Source organism: Eurosta solidaginis, chromosome 5, assembly GCF_040869045.1.
Source record: "Eurosta solidaginis isolate ZX-2024a chromosome 5, ASM4086904v1, whole genome shotgun sequence".
In the NCBI taxonomy this organism is placed as follows: domain Eukaryota; kingdom Metazoa; phylum Arthropoda; class Insecta; order Diptera; family Tephritidae; genus Eurosta; species Eurosta solidaginis.
The window spans coordinates 179,830,904-179,851,525 of NC_090323.1; the positions used below are offsets into that span (position 1 = coordinate 179,830,904).

The window sequence follows — 20,622 nt, forward strand, 5'->3', positions numbered from 1 at the left end:
GTATCAAACGAAAGGTGTTAATGAGTATTTTAAAAGGGCGTGCGCCTTAGTTCTATAGGTGGACGCCTTTTCGAGATATCGCCATAAAGGTGGACCAGGGGTGACTCTAGAATGTGTTTGTACGAGACGGGTATTAAAATAAAGGTATTAATGAGGGTTTTATAATGGAGTGGTGGTAGTTGTATAGGTGGTCGCCTTTTCGAGATATCGGCATAAAGGTGGACCAGGGGTGACTCTAGAATGCGTTTGTACAATATGGGTATCAAATTAAAGGTATTAATGAGGATTTTAAAATGGAGTGGTGGTAGTTCTATAGGTGGACGCCTTTTCGAGATATCGCCATAAATGTGGACCAGTACTGCGATTCACTAACTTCTATAACGATTTTCAGTATTGATATAATATCATAACGATAATTTTAACGAGTTTGCTATTCAGTAACTTATCTTTATTTATAACTCGATATAGAACAATCAGCTGTTTCCTATAACGATTTGACAAGAGACTTATATCGTCGGTTTTGTTTTTCACGCTATAGGTGGTTAAGATAATTTATTAACAAAATTTATTAATATTTTGGTGTTTTCGTGTTTCAAACAATAAAAATAATGGCATTTGAGTTTGTAGCGAATAATTTAACGCAAAATGTAACAGCGTCGAGTGCATCAAGAATAGATAGGCGCTTGCTCAGGGATATCGATGATCCTTTTGAGCTTGAGCATGCAGAATTCAAAAAACTGTACCGCGTATCTCCGGATATTGTGATGGGAATTGCTGATCGGCTACACGAAAATCTAAGAGGACAGAGGATCTCAGCAATATCGGAAGAGAAACAGGTAAAGCTACTAAAATCATTGAAAATTTGCAGTGTCCTTACTTACTAGATATCTTTGAAGGTTTTGTGTGCCTTACGTTTTTATGCCACTGGATGTTATCAACGGCCTGTAGGAGAACAGTGGGGAATTTCGATGAGCCAGTCTTCCATCAGCCGATGTATCCATAGGGTGACTGATGCAATAAACGAGAAAGTGCTTTTCGACGAAATCAAGTTTCCTATGACGCAGGAAGAACGACAAGCTGCCAAAGAGGTATTTTCGTCAGCACCTGCGCCCTTCGTTGGAGGAACGATAGGAGCGATTGACTGTACGCACGTTTCCATTTTAGCTCCAAAAGTTCATGAGGAAGCGTACGTTAATCATCATGGATATCATTCCATAAATGTGCAAATGGTAGGTTAACTAATTTAACTACTTAATAATAAAGTGCATTGCTACATGATTTTTACATTTTTGTAGATATGTGATCCAAATTTAAAAATTTTAAATGTGAATGCCAAGTTTCCGGGAGCACGTCATGACGCATATATTTGGAGTAGTTGTGCAGCTCGGCGAGCAATGCAGAGAGCCCATGAAAATGGGAATCGTCATATGTTTTTAATAGGTAACATCTATTGATTGTTCTTATTATTTTTCATAATTTGAAATATGCAAATTTCAGGTGATTCTGGGTACCCATTAGAGCCGTGGCTTATGACACCACTACCGAACCAGCCTGAGGGTACTCCCAAGTTTCGATATAACGAGACTTTATGCAAAGCTCGAAATCCCATCGAGAGATCCTTTGGTGTTTTGAAAGGAACTTGGAGATGTCTTTCACGGCAAAGAGTTCTTTTGTATGAACCGGGCTTCGCCGGGAAAATTGTAAATGCTTGCTCAACATTACACAATATTCGTTTGCGTGAGCAGAGCTTTGACATTGATGACATCGACCCAATTTTGGTGGAACATGCTGTGACCAACTCAGAAGAAACCTTTAACTCGATATCTTCAGCTGGAAAACGGGTCCAAGAGAGACTCATAGCAAATGTTTTCTCCTGAACAATACTTATATTTTTTTTTTAATTTTTGAAATTTTCACCAAGTTTTGCTGAAGCTAAATTATGTTCGATTTTTTAAAAGTTTTGCGTTCGAAACTTTGTATAAAAAAATTCACGAGGTGCGCTGGAAAAAATTCCCAAATATCAGAAAGCCATTCAAGTGGATTAAGTTAAGACATTATTGTATAAAAATTTAATAAGCCACAAAACTGCATACTCAGAAAAATTCTAAAAACTCTCAGCAAAAAATGGTAAGTTTTCATTCACATTGTTAGTGTTACATCGTGATATATACTTGAAAAAAGAATATCGAAAAGAGTTTCAGAAAAACTTGGTGAAACTCCAAAAACCCTGTGACGAAGACAGATGTCCATGAGTATTTGCCCAAAATTAATTTTTCTCCTCTAACACAAGTTTATATTCTATATTTTTTATTAATTCCTGGACGTTTTTTATTTGAATAAAACCTTAAAAATTAAGTCATAAAAACGAGAAAACATAAGATAAAAATTCAGTACAATACATATCACATGTTTTTTTTATTATCACATGTTTATATTATTAAATATACACGCTAAATCAAAAAAAGATCCAAAAAACAAAAAAATCCAATTATAATATATATATTTTTTCTTTCAAAATACATATAATATCGATGGACACATTAAAAAGCCAAAAATTGTCAAGCTTTTGCAATATATGAACTTTGGTTTCCAAGGACAAAGTATTTTTCTTACATTTATTTGGCATTTCAGCGAAATACCTTTGCTTTTAAACAAACAATGCCAAAACACGTGTACGCGCATTTCACACAAAAACTAACAAAAACTGTAAAAAAAATACGCGAAAATTCGTGTAATGTATTGAAAAAGTTGATTCTAATTCTGGACATTTTAATTACTAAAGGTTCTAATTTTTGAGCGACTACTGTATAGTGTTGCTAATTTTTTCCCCTGAAAAGTACATTTTGTTCATCTGTTATATGGACGAAAATACGCAACACCCTTAGCAAAAAAGTTTCTAAAAAATCAACGGAAATGTTTGCGGTCATGAAACTTGCACTTCCTTACCTAAAATTGAATGAGCTACAAAACTACATTTTCTAACAATTCTGAATAAAAAGTTGAAAATGTTGATGAAATTTTTTTGAAGTTCGATTAATTTTCTAGAGCGAGTTAAAAAAAATCAAGACTAAGCTAAATACTAAAATACTAGTTTATAGCCTATCAGACAGCCGGTTAAACGCATCCGACCACTTTCCAATTTCTTTAGCAATTGCAAACAATGCCTCGTTCTGCTTCGCTTGCATTTCAATTAGCTTGGCCTCATTTTCCAATCGTTTGGTCTCATTTTCTGCCAGTATCTGTTGACATAGGGAGAAAAATGAAAAAAGTTTAATAAATAAATTTTTTATAATGAATTATTGTTTCTTACCCTGTGTGTTTGAGCATGCACTTCAGCGATTTCTAAAAATCGCCGCGTTTTGTCGGCTTCTGCGTCAGCACGCTTACTTTTTAAGCCCCTACGTTGTGTTTATGCGGGGGTAGCAGAAAATGCCCTAGACCCTCTCGAGTGATGAGCGGACGGTGTTGTAGCCATCCCACATTCAACAGCCTCCTCGTCATCATCAGCTTCTTGCTCCTTATTTTTCCTTTTTGAACCCCTGCGCAGTGTTTGGTCAGGGGTAGCGGACGGTGTTGCAGCAACTACACATTCTACAGTCGGAGCCACCGCCTCCTCGTCATCGTCCTCGAAAATCAAACACAGCTCCTAATTATAATAAAAACAAACAAAATAATTCGGACACATATATGGAAATAAGTGTAAAACTATAACTTCACCTCTTCTTCTTCCATTGTATCCGGGCAATCGTGTGAGCCTTCAACATATTTTTCCCCAATTAAATTTAACACACGCATCTCCATTTCATTCGGCGCCGGGAGGGTAATTGGCCGATTGCCTGTTTGGGCTCTTTGCACATTTCGGGCCCGAACGCGGTTGCCTCGCGGCCTTTTAAATCGCGCCACACCTACTTCCAAAGAAATAAAACACGAAATATAGACACATTTATGAATAAACATAAATATCTCCGGAAAAATCAAAGTTAAAAGTGAATTCTGATAACACGATAAGTCTAGGACAAACATCGGCTACAAATATTTCCTGACAGAAGTAAAATTTTTATTTTCCACCTTCGGATTATTGATACCGTGATCAAAACGTGTCTTTTGATATCTCTCGATATTTTTGGACGTTTTTAAGCAGTCTACCACAGTCCTAGACTTACCGGAATCACTAAATTCTTCGTTTGAATTTTCACACAATATTAACTTTTCACCGCAACACATTTATGTATGTTTTTGGGATTAGCGTACAAGTTAAATGTACATATACTATCCACACATATTTGTACATAAGAACCAAACACTAATATGCAAACAAATGGCCGAACGTAACTTTGTCAGCGCTTTCCGCTATTCACAATATTTAGTGGAATCCCGTTCTCACCATGCTATGATTATTCATAAATTGTCTCACAATTTGCGATTCCATTTATGTATCACAAGCACTGGTTCCTCATGACGGTTTATATGTTGCTATTTTTTACTAAAGAAGTACTTACCGTTTGCCATTGTTCTATAGTTTTTGTAGCTCCTCCAATAGCGTTGAGCTTTTCTGTCAACTCTCTCCATTTCCTCAAGTACTCAATCCTTCCATGTTGACGCTGGAATTTTCCTGTTGCCAGTCCGTCGTTCTCAGTGAGAAGGTCAACTAGTGCCCGTAACTGCTCCTGTGATGTCCGGTTTCGCTTAGCAGCAGCACTTGTGGACGCCATTATAAAATTCTAAAATAAAGAACAATAAATGTTTAAAATAAGGTTGTAATAACGTAATAATTAAAAATACTTGCCGTTAATATTACTTTTCTTTTATACACTGAACAAAGAAATTTGATTTCAGTTCCTATTATGGTGAATTCCACTTATAAAAAATCAATTATTAAACTGAAGAATCAAATTAGCGCAAACAAATAGTTTTTCTTTATTCCTCTTTGTGATTTTCGCATATTTTGACATTTCGAACGGCTGATGTGAGCAGAGATGCCACACTTTAACATTTTGAATAGATACGAAAAGTCAGCTGTTTGGACTCGTTATATATAAGTTACTGAATCGCACATAACGACTTCCATAACGATATAAGTTAGTGAATCGCACTACAGGGGTGACTCTAGAATTTGATTGTACGATAGGGGTATCAAATGAAAGGGGTTAAAGAACTTTTTAAAAGGGAGTGGGCCTTAGTTCTATAGGTGGACGCCTTTTCGAGATATCGCCATAAAGGTGGACCAGGGGTGACTCTAGAATGCGTTTGTACAATATGGGTATCAAACGAAAGGTGTTAATGAGTATTTTAAAAGGGCGTGCGCCTTAGTTCTATAGGTGGACGCCTTTTCGAGATATCGCCATAAAGGTGGACCAGGGGTGACTCTAGAATGCGTTTGCACAATATGGGTATCAAACGAAAGGTGTTAATGAGTATTTTAAAAGGGCGTGCGCCTTAGTTCTATAGGTGGACGCCTTTTCGAGATATCGCCATAAAGGTGGACCAGGAGTGACTCTAGAATGTGTTTGTACGAGACGGGTATTAAAATAAAGGTATTAATGAGGATTTTAAAATGGAGTGGTGGTAGTTCTATAGGTGGACGCCTTTTCGAGATATCGCCATAAATGTGGACCAGGGGTGACTCTAGAATTTGATTGTACGATAGGGGTGTCAAATGAAAGGGGTTAAAGAACTTTTTAAAAGGGAGTGGGCCTTAGTTCTATAGGTGGACGCCTTTTCGAGATATCGCCATAAAGGTGGACCAGGGGTGACTCTAGAATGCGTTTCTACAATATGGGTATCAAACGAATGGTGTTAATGAGTATTTTAAAAGGCCGCGAGGCTTAGTTCTATAGGTGGACGCCTTTTCGAGATATCGCCATAAATGTGGACCAGGGGTGACTCTAGAATTTGATTGTACGATAGGGGTATCAAATGAAAGGGGTTAAAGAACTTTTTAAAAGGGAGTGGGCCTTAGTTCTATAGGTGGACGCCTTTTCGATATATCGGCATAAAGGTGGACCAGGGGTGACTCTAGAATGCGCTTGTACAATATGGGTATCAAATGAAAGGTGTTAATGAGTATTTTAAAAGGACGTGGGGCTTAGTTCTATAGGTGGACGCCTTTTTGAGATATCGCCATAAAGGTGGACCAGGGGTGACTCTAGAATGTATTTGTACAATTTGGGTATCAAACGAAAGGTGTTAATGAGTATTTCAAAAGGGCGTGGGGTTTAGTTCTATAGGTGGACGACTTTTCGAGATATCGCCATAAAGGTGGAACAGGGGTGACTCTAGAATGTGTTTGTACGGTATGGGTATTAAAATAAAGGTATTAATGAGGGTTTTAAAATCGACATTTAATATCGACATAAAGGTGGACCAGGGGTGAGTCTAGAATTCGTTTGTACAATATGGGTATCAAACGAAAGGTGTTAATGAGTATTTTAAAAGGGCGTGGGGCTTAGTTCTATAGGTGGACGCCTTTTCGAGATATCGCCATAAAGGTGGACCAGGGGTGACTCTAGAATGTGTTTCTCTTGATTGCAGACCACAATGATACAGTTCCAAAAGATTATCAAAACCACCCAATTGACCGAAACGATCAATTAAATCCACAACAAATCCTTTTGGATTTTTAAGTCGATAATGATTAATTTTTTCCAGCTGTCATTAAACATGACACTGTCATTTCGATGACAGTATCAAATGTTTCATGTGTTAGTGGAGAGTAAAAAAAAAGCTTTGAATGGGATCATTTGGGGATCCTATCAGGTTATCAGCTCATTTGGTTCTTTTTTTTTTATTCAATTACAAAAATAAAATGCATTATACAGAAAAAAAATTTGAAACAGATAACTTGATAAGGAGGCTAACGTGAATAGCCCATATAATTCATTTTCTCCTTGCGGACGGGGCCGCGGGTAAAGTCTAGTGTATAAATAAACAAACAATTGCAAAGAAATTTTGTTTTGAAAAAGTATAGGAAAATGCGTAATTTCATTTCGATAAAATAAATTAATAAAGAAAATAAACACATTTGACTTGTTTGATTTTTGATAGAGAAAAATCTGTTTGCTCAGCTAATTAAGACAACCAAAAATAAGTAAGGGTATCTAAGTTTGGGTGTAACCGATTATTATATACTAAGCGTGAGTATGGATTGTACAGTTAATTTCAGATAAATAACTTTTTCGAATTTTGTTACGAGGGATTTTTTTTTTTTTGAGGATCTAGAAATGTTTTGCAATGCTTGATCGTAATAGGATTGTGGCACCGCAATAGTTTTATATTGTATTTTCTTCGTGCGTACTGGACTGTGGGTATTGGCTTGCTTTACGAATATGTGAAGGATGAACAGATGCTTACAACCACAACAAATTAACGCCTAATTAATATTTAAGGCAAGATCTTGATTATGTCAGCCCACTTAGTCTCGAGCAGTGTAGTTGCCCAAAATTTAGTGTACTGCTCCCAACTTTGGTTTTTTCGCAGTGTACGATGGAATATTATCAGCCTGGAAACAGATAAAACTAATTACGTGTAATATTTTTCAATAATAAAAGATTAAAAAAAATTTTAAGTTAAACGGTTTTATTGAAAACAATACTTACATGAAGTAATAATAATACTAAAAGAGATAAAATAATTAGGTATGTACTAGTCATCACACTCCTTATCAATCTAGGGCGTTGATCACGCAATTAAATAAAAGCGTTGGGAGATGAGTGCTAAGGAACCCATATACCAAATTTCAATATTTTATTCTCAATATTTACTCAAGTTATCATGTGCAGCGATAGACGGACGGATGGACGGACAAGGCTAAATCAATTCATCCTGAGCATTTTGATATATGGAAGTTTATATATATATCTCGATTCGTTTATGCCGTTACGATCAATCATTATGTTGCCATAGTTAATATACTGTGTGTGAAAGTACGCTGGGTATAACAAGATTGGCCTTGCATAGCTTTAACGTAAATATTGATGTACTTTTGATATATGAAATTCCTGAAATCTTGAATAAAAAGTTTTTGGTTTATTTTTTATTCACGCGACTCAAATAAGTATAAATAGCGCTCGCAAAGTTAATCACGTTATACTTTATACTTGAAAAGTGGTAGAAAAATTTATAAACTATAATGAGTTCAGGCTATCATTTCGTGCTGCTATTCTTGGTCTTGCTTGGCTTCTTTTTGACACATACGAACGCGCAATTGCGCATTATAAATGGCAAAGCTATAAGTATAGTAGATAGCCCACATTCGGTGGCAATTCTTGAAATTAACGACTATATTTGCGTTGGTGCCATAGTCAGTGTGAACTCTGTGGTTACAGCTGCACATTGCGTAATAGATAAAGTTTGGAGGAATCTCGTCCTTTTAGCTGGAGTTACCAATTTACTTCGAAGAAATACACCAACAGAGCAAAGTCACGGTGTGCGGCATATACATTTTGATGGTTATGATCCACAAACACTGCTTATGGATGTAGCTGTAGTTAAAGTGAATGGAGAGTTTGAAGATACTGATGCAGTAAAATCAATATCACTTTGCACTGATCGAGTAGAACCGGGCATGACGTTGGAAATTAGTGGATGGGGTAGGATATCTGCAACTGTTCGTTCTTATCATCTCAAAACTAAGCGTTTGGATGTAGTAGACACGCAAGAATGTAAGAATACATATGCGAATTTACAGAATCCCAGATATTTAGCAAGAACTATTATTTGTGCTGGAAATGGTGGAGAAGATGCGGCTATTGGAGATTCTGGAGCAGGAGGCGTTCGGAATGGAAAACTGTGTGCGATAGTACAAGGTGGTTGTGGGAACCGTGATGCGCCGGATACATATACAGATGTAACAAATCCAAGAGTTCGAAACTTTATAAGATCCAAGATGAACTGAAATGTGTTGTTATAAATTGACTGTTGAGTGAAATATCGCCCTAACTCGACTAAACGCCGAATTTCGAAACATTTTAAGAAAGGGCGTTTTCGAAACAGCAGATGAGATATGGTGATATTCCGCTCAGCAGTCGAAATGGCAATTTTTTTTTTCTTGTACCACATACAAATAAATTATTATGACTGTGAGTAAATAAATATTTTTTATTGTATGCAATGAAAGTGTGAAGCATGAAGAAATGAATATTCAGGTTTTCTCATTAGAGTTGGCAAATATCCGTGTACCTGTGATTTTGTCACAGGTACTGAATGATCACAGGCGAACACTGTGACTGCTTCTGAAGAATCGGCGTGACTGATTGACTGTGATAGCATCTCCACTTCGTTCACAATCACGTTTACATATAATCTCAATCATATGAGTCAATGAATCTGTGATTCGTGCTGCGACTAATACGGTCCATACATGAAACAAAAGTCATGCGCAAATATAGAACGACGAAATTTGTGCAAATGAGAATAGTATCAAAATCGTTTTGATTTTAGCGCAGTTCTCTGCGCAAATAGCACAACCAGTTCACACACCGGACAAATCCTTGTGCAAATTGTTAATGGGCACAAGGAGACTTGAGCCGAGTAATTGGCGTATAAGCCTGCAAAAATCGTGTGACCAAAAACGCACACATTCACTTGAGTTTTTGACAGCCACAAATACGCCGAGTGTACATGTGAAAATTCGTAGCATCGAGTTCAGAAAATGAAATAGCAAGATGAAATATTTATTTTATACTAGCAGACCCGACAGACGTAGTTCTGCCCTAAATTTGGCCTATCTGCATACATTTTAATAAGCTTTTTCCGTCTAACTCTGCCCTACCCCTCTACACTTTTTCCTAATCTTTTTATTCACTCCTCCCTCCGTCTTTTTCGCTTCATCTCCATCTTCGTCCCATTCTATCTCTTTTTCAGTCTCCTTCTCTCTTTTCTCTTCTCTCAAGTTTTTCTTCTTCTTCTTCGTCTCTTATTGCCAGTCCCAGAGGGTGGTATGTATTTTGTTCCAGTCCCATTCCGGGTCTCAGTCCCAGTCCCACTCCGAGTCTCAGTCTCAGTCCCAGTCCCACTCCGAGTCTCAGTCTCAGTCCCAGTCCTAGTCCTAATCCCAGTCTCAGTCCGTCTCTGGTATACTTCCCGGAAAAAAGCATCGTAAATACTAATATAGGCAAATTTATATACGAAATTTCAGGCAAATCGAATAGGACGTATGTAAATAGGTATGTGGGTATTATTAATTCTTGTCTTTATTTCGGCTTCGCATGCATATTTATCAGTTTTGCCAGGTTGATGCGCCTAAATCGAATATCACAATGAACTTTAGAGCTCTCAGCAACAGCTTTCATTTGATATCCATAATACACACACATTCTAGGGGTATCCGGGTCCCCCCCTTTTTTTATAATCGTTATAAACGCTATGTGTGAGGAAAATATGTAATTAAATGTACTTATGTATAGTAAATATACTAAATACAACGTAAGAATTTGGTCGAGTACCCCTTTTCTGTTTTCCCATCACAAAACATATTTTAGGGCTATAAAGTTGGGATACAATTTCCGATAATTGGGGCTCTCTTACAAAATTATTATGTTGTTGTAGTAGAACTTATTTTTGAGTTTAACAAAATATCAATTTGGTATAACGCATAGTATAAGGACACTAACATGTAATATGTACCAAGAAAAATTGTTATAAAAGCAATAAAGATTAAATTTGTATAGCGCTATGTATTATATGCACGTATATTATTTTCTTCTGGTTGTTCGAACGATATTGCTAGCAATAGTGAGTCATATGTATAGATATATATAAATATATTGTATTTGAATGATATAAGAAAAGAAATTTTAAATCTTCTAGCCAATTCGTGCATGAATTTTTTTCTAACAACCCACGGTTGAGCTCCAAAAATGGATCGTTAAAACGTTTCACGTGATAAGGACGGCTTATTATCAATAAAATTTATAGAGCTAACTTCAAATATTTTAAAGCGACAAAATATATTATTAAAATGATAAAAAAAAGGATATATGCCCTTTGCTGTAAAGCTAACAATTTCAAGTATTCAATAATAAAATTTGACGGGAAAAATCGACCCTTGTTAAATGGTTCAACCGGACTGATTAAAACCCTCTAAGCATTACTTAGAAGTTCCTTAACTACCCTGCAAAAAACGCTGTCGTCATTCCACGTCATTGGACTAGTCACTTTACAGTCATAGGTTATATTCATAGTCACGTTTGTATGGCCGTGGGTAAGTTTTATGACCAAATTTTTTGTAAGGTAACTATCTTTAAGTCTATACAAGGCTGATACTTACATGGCCGCCAGAGTACGTACCATGGGCCTCTGCCGGCGTGGTTACTGGTGATGTTGTTGTTGCTGGTGATCTTGGGCGCGCTGTGTTGGTACTGTTGGTGGTTGTTGCGCTCTGGTCCGAGGTGATCAAGTGAACCAGGTGGCAATAAAACTTCGTGTTGACCTTTACGATCTGGATGACTTGGTGCTAACTTTGCCATTCGTTGTATTACGCTGCAGTGTACTGCTGGCCCTGGATGCGGAATTGGTGTCGGACGCTTTTTCCAAAGGTGGTAGTGTACCTCGTAAACGTAGAGAAAGGGGTTTATTCTCGGATACCGATGGTTCTCATCAACAATTATTTTACTGCCGTCCGAATCCGAATCGGAATCACTAAAACTTTCCTCACTAAGTGTGACTGTGAAACGCCGACCTACTTCACTGAATATTATATACGTTGAGCTTGCGTCAACACGACACCACCGTGATAAGGTTTATTACCACCTGTTTGTTCTTCTAGTAGTTGGGCTAAGGAATCGGCCTGCAATTCCTCGTTGCAGTCTTTTGGTTCTTCCACAATGCTCGCTTGAATACGTGCACAGCCGGCTAGGGTGTTTGGCGATTAGTTAAATATACGTGGGGATGTGCAGTTGATGTAGCAATAGTGCTAATAAAGCAGTTGGCGCTTTGCTGTTGAAGTTGTGTCAACAGATGTTACACGATCCTTTTTTTTTTATCGCCGGGCCGCCACAAATTTGGCTGCAGTAAAATCTCAATTCTTCTTGCCGGAAACTCATTGCCAATTTTTTCTCTAGTGATGGCCGGTCTGTTTTTTTTTCTTGTTTTCCGATACTTTTTATCGCAACTTTCGCCCCATCACTAGGTGTGTTCGCGCGAACACGCTCACAAGTGGACCGTAACCGTAGACCGTAGCAGCAGACCCTAACAATCTTGGGGTGACTGGCAGTCGGTAGTGTGACACCATCGACTGGTAGGTCCAATATTTGCGACATCTGTTCCTTGCACGTCGTGAACAGTGTGGCTGTGGATTTTGTCGGTGATAGTACCAAGTTGTGCGAGGTGAAAAACCGGAAATATCGGGGAGATAGCTGTTTATTTTAGAAACTAATTCATCAACTGAAGGGCCAGGTCCTGTAGCCATAATCGTGCAGTCGTCAGCATAGGAAATGATTGTGACTCCTTCTGGTGGGGAAGGGAGTTTTGATATGCAAGAATTAAACAAAAACGGGGACAGGACATCACCCTGTGGGGCCCCCTGTTTAATTTGTCTAGGTTTAGAAATTTTGTTCCTAAATTCAACTGGCGCTGCCGACCGCTCATGTAGTTAGCGTTCCATATTTTTAGACAAGCAGGAAGGTGTAGCGTGCAGTGGTTGACTGTGTCAAGAGCCTTTGACAGGTCGAGTTCCATGTGCATCGTCCTACCAAACACAACAACTCCTTTCGCCGGTAACGAAGACATTGGGAACCGTTTTGCTCCCTCACTTTACGGCAAATCTTCGTCTCGCAACGCACCAACATGGTTTCTGTAAAATGCAAAGCATTACTGCCACGCTCAATGCCATTAACACTCAGTTTAATTACGGGTTAAACCGGCAAAAACTCCATCCTTTCATTATCTGAGTCGCCTCTTATAACAGGCATACCTGCCGCGGGCCCCTTATATTTTAGATTTAGATTTATTTATTAAGTCTATGGTTTTGAAACCTTACAGACTAAGACGTACACAGGTAATTAATTATATTAAAACAAGTAAGGAAGGTTAAGTTCGGGTGTAACCGAACATTGCATACTCAGTTGAGAGCTATGGTGCCAACATAAGGGAAAATAACCATGTAGGAAAATGAACCGAGGGTAACCCTGGAATGTGTTTGTATGACATGTGTATCAAATGAAAGGTATTAAAGAGTATTTTAAGAGGGAGTGGGCCATAGTTCTATAGGTGGACGCCATTTAAGGATATCGCCATAAAGGTGGATCAGGGTTGACTCTAGAATTTGTTTGTACGATATGGGTACCAAATGAAAGGTGTTAATGAGTATTTTAAAAGGACGTGGGCCTTAGTTCTATAGGTGGACGCCTTTTCGAGATATCGCCATAAAGGTGGACCAGGGGTGACTCTAGAATGCGTTTGTACAATATGGGTATCAAACGAAAGGTGTTAATGAGTATTTCAAAAGGGAGTGATCCTTATTTCCATAGGTGGACGCCGTTTCGTGATATCGCCATAAAGGGGACCAGGGGTGACTCTAGAATGTGTTTGTACTATATGGGTATCAAATGAAAGGTGTTAATGAGTATTTTAAGAGGGCGTGGGCCTTAGTTCTATATGTGGACGCCTTTTCGAGATATCGCCATAAAGGTGGACCAGGGGTGTCTCTAGAATTTGTTTGTACTATATGGGTATCAAATGAAAGGTGTTAATGAGTATTTTAAAAGGGAGTGGGCCTTAGTGCTATATGTGGACGCCTTTTCGAGATATCGCCATAAAGGTGGACCAGGGGTGACTCTAGAATTTGTTTGTAATATATGGGTATCAAATGAAAGGTATTAATGAATATTTTAAGAGGGCGTGGGCCTTAGTTCTATATGTGGACGCCTTTTCGAGATATCGCCATAAAGGCGGACCAGGGGTGACTCTAGAATTTGTTTGTACTATATGGGTATCAAATGAAAGGTGTTAATGAGTATTTTAAAAGGGAGTGGGCCTTAGTTCTATAGGTGGACACCTTTTCGGAATATCGCCATAAACGTGGACCAGGGGTGACTCTAGAATGCGTTTGTACAATATGGGTATCAAATGAAAGGTGTTAATGAGTATTTTAAAAGGAAGTGGGCCTGAGTTCTATAGGTGGATGCCTTTTCGAGATATCGCCATGAAGGTGGGCCAGGGGTGACTCTAAAATTTTTTTGTACTATTTGGGTATCAAATGAAAGGTGTTAATGAGTATTTTAAAAAGGAGTGGGCCTTAGTTCTATATGTGGACGCCTTTTCGAGATATCGCCATAAGCGTGGACCAGGGGTGACTCTAGAATGTGTTTGTACGATATGGGTATCAAATTAAAGGTATTAATGAGGTTTTTAAAAGGGAGTGACCCTTAGTTGTATATGTGAAGGCGTTTTCGAGATATCGACCAAAATGTGGACCAGGATGATCTAGAACTTCATCTGTCGGGTACCGCTAGTTTATTTGTATATGTAATACCACGAACAGTATTCCTTCCAAGATTCCAAGGGCTTTTGATTTCGCCCTGCAAAACTTTTTCATTTTCTTCTACTTAATATAGTACGTGTCACACCCATTTTACCAACTTTTTTTCTAAAGTTATATTTTGGGTCAACAGACCAATACAATTACCATGTTTCATCCCTTTTTTCGTATTTGGTATATAATTATGGCATTTTTTTCATTTTTCGTAATTTTCGATATCGAAAAAGTGGGCGTGGTCATAGTCGGATTTCGGTCATTTTTTTACACCAATACAAAGTGAGTTCAGATAAGTACGTGGACTGAGTTTAGTAAAGATATATCGATTTTTACTCAAGTTATCGTGTTAGCGGCCGAGCGGAAGGACAGACGGTCGACTGTGTATAAAAACTGGGCGTGGCTTCAACCGATTTCGCCCTTTTTCACAGAAAACAGTTACCGTCCTAGAATCTAAGCCTCTACCAAATTTCACAAGGATTGTTAAATTGTTGTTCGATTTATGGCATTAAAAGTATCCTAGACAAATTAAATAAAAATGGGCGGAGCCACGCCCATTTTGAAATTTTCTTTTATTTTTGTATTTTGTTGCACCATATCATTACTGGAGTTGAATGTTGGCATAATTTACTTATATACTGTAAAGATATTAACTTTTCTTTTAAAATTTGAATTAAAAAAAAATTTTTTAAAAAGTGGGCGTGGTCGTTCTCCGATTTTGCTAATTTTTAGTAAGCGGACATACAGTAATAAGAGTAACGCTCCTGCCAAATTTCATCATGATATCTTCAACGACTGCCAAATAACAGCTTGCAAAACTTCTAAATTACCTTCTTTTAAAAGTGGGCGGTGCCACGCCCATTGTCCAAAATTTTACCATTTTTCTATTCTGCGTCATAAGTTCAACTCACCTACCAAGTTTCATCGCTTAATCCGTATTGGGTAATGAATTATCTCACTTTTTCGATTTTTCGAAATTTTCGATATCGAAAAAGTGGGCGTGGTTATTGTCCGATATCGTTCATTTTAAATAGCGATCTGAGATGAGTGCCCAGAAACCTACATACCAAATTTCATCAGATACCTCAAAATTTACTCAAATTATCGTGTTAACGGAGACACGGACGGGCGGACGAACGGACATGGCTAAATCGAATTTTTTTTCGATACTGATGATTTTGATATATGGAAGTCTATATCTATCTCGATTCCTTTATACCTGTACAACCAACCGTTATCCAATCAAAGTTGATATATTCTGTGAGCTCTGCTCAACTGAGTATAGATAGTACATACAAAGTTTTTCTTTAAATTCATTGCGATTTACAAATATATCTAAATTTGTTTCTCTACATAACAAATTAAATTCCGAAAGCAGTCTGATATTGGTTAATTTTGAGCAAACCTGGTTTTGCAGAAGTCAATAGCAAATAAATTATGATGTGGTAAGTTTCTAGCTGGAACATTGAGTTTAATACAACGCAATAAAAACGGACAATCAATAGTCCCATTGAGAACATCACGAATAAAAGCTAAGTCAGATATCAATCGCCTACTGGCAAGAGTATGCAGTCTGCACCGCGGAACATAAGATGGAATAGGCATATTAAACCTAACACTGGATAATGCAAATTTTAGAACCTTTCTTTTTTGTATACGTTCAAGTCTATTGGAATGCACTTCATAAAACGGATTCCAGATTATAGAAGCATATTCCAATTTGGACCTTACAAATGTACTAAACAGCAATTTTTTAGTATAAGGATCCTTAAATTCTGAACTATTTCGTCTAATGAAAGCTAGAGAGGAATTAGGTATGATGTAATTCAAGTGATCAATAAACGTGAAATTCGAGACAAAAACAACCCCAAGGTATTTGATTTTATAACTAGAACTGAGGACAGAGCCAGAAATAGAGTACGAAGATATGAGTGGCAACGTAGTGAGGGCCGCCCTCTACCTCTGCTTCCATAGGCGGGTTCCGATAGAAACACTTTCTTGGCCGGAGCATCATCTTTCATTCGCATAACATGGCCTAGCCAGCGCAGCCGCTGCGTTTTAATTCGCTGGACTATGTTGATGTCTGCGTATAGCTCGTAAAGTTCATCATTAAATCTTCTTCGGTACTCACAATCGGCAACGCGTAGAGGTCCATAAATCTTTCGAAGAACTTTTCTCTCGAACACTCCCAAAGCCGCTTCATCTGCTGTTGTCATGGTCCATACTTCTGCCCCATATAGCAGGACGGGTACGATAAGTGACTTGTAGAGTATGATTTTCGTTCGCCGAGAGAGGACTTTACTTTTAAATTGCCTACCTAGTCCAAAGTAGCATTTATTGGCAAGATTGATTCTTCGCTGGATTTCAGTGCTGATGTTGTTGGTAGTGTTGATGCTGGTTCCCAAATAAACGAAGTCTTTTACTTTTACGAAATGATGGCTGCCAACAGTAGAATGGCTGCCAAGGCGCATATGCGCTAACTCTTTGCTCGATGACAGCAGGTACTTCGTTTTGTCCTCGTTCACCATCAAACCCATCTTTACCGCTTCTTTTTCCAGTTTGGAGTAAGCAGAGCTAACAGTGCGGGTGTTTGCGCCGATGATATAAATGTCATCAGCATATGCCAGTAATTGCACGCTTTTATAGTATATTGTTCCAGTGCGGTTAAATTCTGCAGCTGGTATAATTTTCTCCAGCATCAAATTAAAGAAATCGAACGAGAGGGGGTCACCCTGTCTGAAACCTCGTTTAGCTTCGAAAGGCTCGGAGAGGTCCTTCTCTATTCTGACTGAGCTGATTGTGTTTCTCAACGTCATTTTGCACAGCCGTATAAGTTTTGCGGAGAACCAAATTCAGACATAGCGGCATATAGGCAGCTCCTTTTCGTACTGTCGAACGCGGCTTTAAAGTCGACAAAGAGGTGATTTCACGGGTTTTTTTTCCAAGATTTGGCATATTGTGAAAATCTGGTCGATGGTAGATTTACCAGGTCTGAAGCCGCACTGATAAGGTCCATACAGCCGGTTGACGGTGGGCTTCAATCTTTCGCACAATACACTTGAAAGGACCTTATATGCGATATTGAGAAGGCTGATTAAACGATAGTTGGTGAATTTTGCAGTATCCCCCTTCTTGTGGACTGGGCAAAGAACACTTAGATTCCAACCGTCGGGCATGCACTCTTCCGCCCATATTTTGCTAAGAAGCTGCTGCATGCGCCTTACCAACTCCTCGTCGCCGTACCTGAATAGCTCCGCAGGCAATCCATCAGCGACCACGGCCTTGTTGTTTTTCAATATGGTTATTGCTATTCTAACTTCGTCATAGTCGGGCGGGGGGACATATATTCCATCATCATCAATTGCGGGATCGGGTTCTTCATCTCTGCGCTGTGAATTGCTGCCTCCATTTAGGAGAACAGAGAAGTGTGCCCTCCATAATCTAAGCACTCTATGGACATCAGTTACAAGGTCGCCGTTTTCGTTCCTACAGGAGTTTGCCCCGGTCTTAAAATCTTCCGTCTGTCGCCGTATTTTTTGGTAGAAAATTCGGGCTTTATTCCTGGTGGCTAGCAGCTCAGGCTCCTCGCACTCACGCCTTTCTGCTTCTGCTTTTTTCTTCCTGAAAAGGTGTGTCGCTTCCTTTTTCAACTCACGATAGGGTTCACACACTCCTCTTGTCGCGCTGGCTTTTAACGTAGCCCTGTAGGCAGCGTCTTTTCTTTCAGTTGCAACGCGGCATTCTTCATCGTACCAGTTGTTTTTTCGTGGTCACCGGTAACCATTTTCCCCTCGGCGAGAGTACGAAGTGCTTTGGAAATATGCTCCCACTGCTCCTGTATTCCTTCAGGATGAGTTGTGCTCTCAAAGAGGAGGTGTGAGGGTCGAGTTGCGAAATCATTGGCAGTCTGTTGTGATTGAAGCTTTTCGACATCTAGCTTCCATTGTGTTTTTTGTTCCTTGGTTTTAGCCGCGTTGAGGCGGGTGCATATTTTGGCTGCAACGAGATAATGGTCCGAGTCGATGTTAGGTCCTCGGATCTTGCGCACATCTAAAACACTGGAGGCATGCCGTCCGCGCATCACAACGTGATCGATCTGATTGCGAGTATTTCGATCAGAAGACAGCCATGTTGCTTGGTGTATCTTTTTATGCATGAAACTCGTGCTGGATATGACCATGTTTCGACCACCGGCAAAGTCAACCAGCCTCAGTCCGTTAGGAGAAGTTTCATTGTGTAGGCTGAACTTTCCGACTGTAGGGCCAAAAACACCTTCTTTGCCCACCCTGGCGTTAAAGTCACCAAGCATGACTTTTATATTGTGACGGGGGCAGCGTTCGTATCCGCGTTCTAGTTGTTCATAAAAAGTGTCTTTCACCTCATCGTCTTTCTCCTATGTCGGCGCATGGGCGCAGATGAATGATATATTAAAAAAGTTCGCTTTTATTCGGATAGCGGCGAGACGTTCGTCCACAGGTGTGAACGCCAGAACTTGGCGACAAAGTCTCTCTCCCACCACGAATCCGACACCGAAACTGCGCTTATTTGTATGGCCACACCAATAGATGTCATAATTTTGATCTTCTTTCTTCCTTGCTTCGTCCAACGCATTTCTTGGATGGCGGGGATGTCAGATTTTGCTTTGACGAGGACGTCAACCAGCCGGGCATCTGCACCAATCCCATTCAGGGAGCGGACGTTCCAGTTGCATGCCCTCAACTAATTGTCCTTCAAACGTTTGCCATGGTCGTCATCAATAGAGAGTGTATTTATCCGAAGCTTGTTGTTATATTTCATTGGAGTATGGTTTTACGTGGCGGGTCCCAAGCCCAGCGCACAACCCGCTCAACGGGGGTGAAAATATTACTTGGCACGTTTATATAGCGAGCCGCTTGCTCCAGGACAGACGCTCGCTTCCAGCCGCACCTAGAGGTGTATTATGTAAGAGTGGCCTAGCCAGGTTGTCGCCTTCTCACATTAGCTCACCGCTAAATGGATATTTAGCGGCTACCCAGAGGATACTTGGCCGCAAGCGACCGGCAGTATAGAGCTGCTTGAACCGCATGCAAAAGAATCGCTCTTGCCATTCCCAGGTGAATGGCGGTCAGAAACTTTCCCCACTTTCGTGGTCTTCTACACACGGCTCCACCCTCTAGATCCTGATTGTGGTTATCTGAAATCTCCTTGAGTCCCTTGAGCCTTTGGGCTCTCAGAAAAGAGCTAATTGTGGAACCCTATTTATGAAGCACTTTTCCGGTTATATTAAAAACTTTTAATCTATCCTTATTGATATTAGTTTTTTTTTATTTCATTCTAGGTAATTTGATTTTGACAATGTGCGCATAGCAATATTCCAAATATTCCAGCTGTGGCTGTAAGAACAGACATCTGCTCAAATTACAAACTGCAACAACTATCCCTCCGGCTTTTTAGTACCATATATAAGGCCCTGCCAAGCATATTATAGGAAAGGGTCAAGACCAAAGGCTCAATATCACGTGTAAATCGACTTTGATAGCACGAATTGGGGCTGCCTATATTCCGGTATTTTACGTACAAAATTTATATGGCTCTACAAACTGATGTTGAACAACACCGCCAGCACAGAAAAAATTGGGCCACATCACTCTAAGCTTCGAAACAAGGTTTCTGAAAGGGCACGACAAGCCAGTGTTGTCCTTGCATATGTTTTGGTTAGAGATAACGAAAACATACCTAAAGAAGTAACTTCAAAATGTAAATAACATCGAGCGAGAAGGAATATTGAAAACACAATAGATAAGAGCGAGAAAGCGAGTCACACGTACACTATTTTGAGAGAGCTCGTGGGTTACTTTTTGCACGACATCAATGTAAAGTCATTAAGACGATAATTGGTGACCCAGTTATCGATGACGATTAAGTAATCGATTAGATAACGAGTACTTGTCTTGTAGGGTGAGGGGTAGCTCTTCCTCTTCCTATATCACAGTCACAGTCACGGTTAAAAGCCGCTGGGACTGGGAGGTCACAATCACAAATAACATTCTTCCTCAAAAATTACGGGATCTGCCAAAATTATTTCGCACAAGTGAAGAGAGCTAGCGCAATCAGCACAAGTTACCTTTGAAAGATTGTTTCTATCGATCTTTCGTATACAAACCGAGCACTTC

At 39.2% G+C, this 20,622-nt stretch overlaps 1 protein-coding gene and 1 pseudogene across 1 annotated transcript; one reads left to right on the top strand and one right to left on the bottom strand.

The window, feature by feature from the left end:
* The first annotated feature begins 359 nt into the window (after positions 1 to 359).
* Positions 360 to 1,989, top strand: LOC137254489 (putative nuclease HARBI1). The gene is made up of 4 exons (XM_067792187.1): positions 360 to 836; positions 897 to 1,229; positions 1,296 to 1,440; positions 1,498 to 1,989. The coding sequence occupies exons 1-4, from the start codon at positions 609 to 611 to the stop codon at positions 1,875 to 1,877; spliced, it is 1,086 nt and encodes a 361-aa protein (XP_067648288.1). The 5' UTR covers positions 360 to 608; the 3' UTR covers positions 1,878 to 1,989.
* Positions 1,990 to 9,205: 7,216 nt separating this feature from the next.
* LOC137252936 (craniofacial development protein 2-like) lies at positions 9,206 to 19,267 on the bottom strand (annotated as a pseudogene).
* Between the last annotated feature and the right edge of the window lie 1,355 nt (positions 19,268 to 20,622).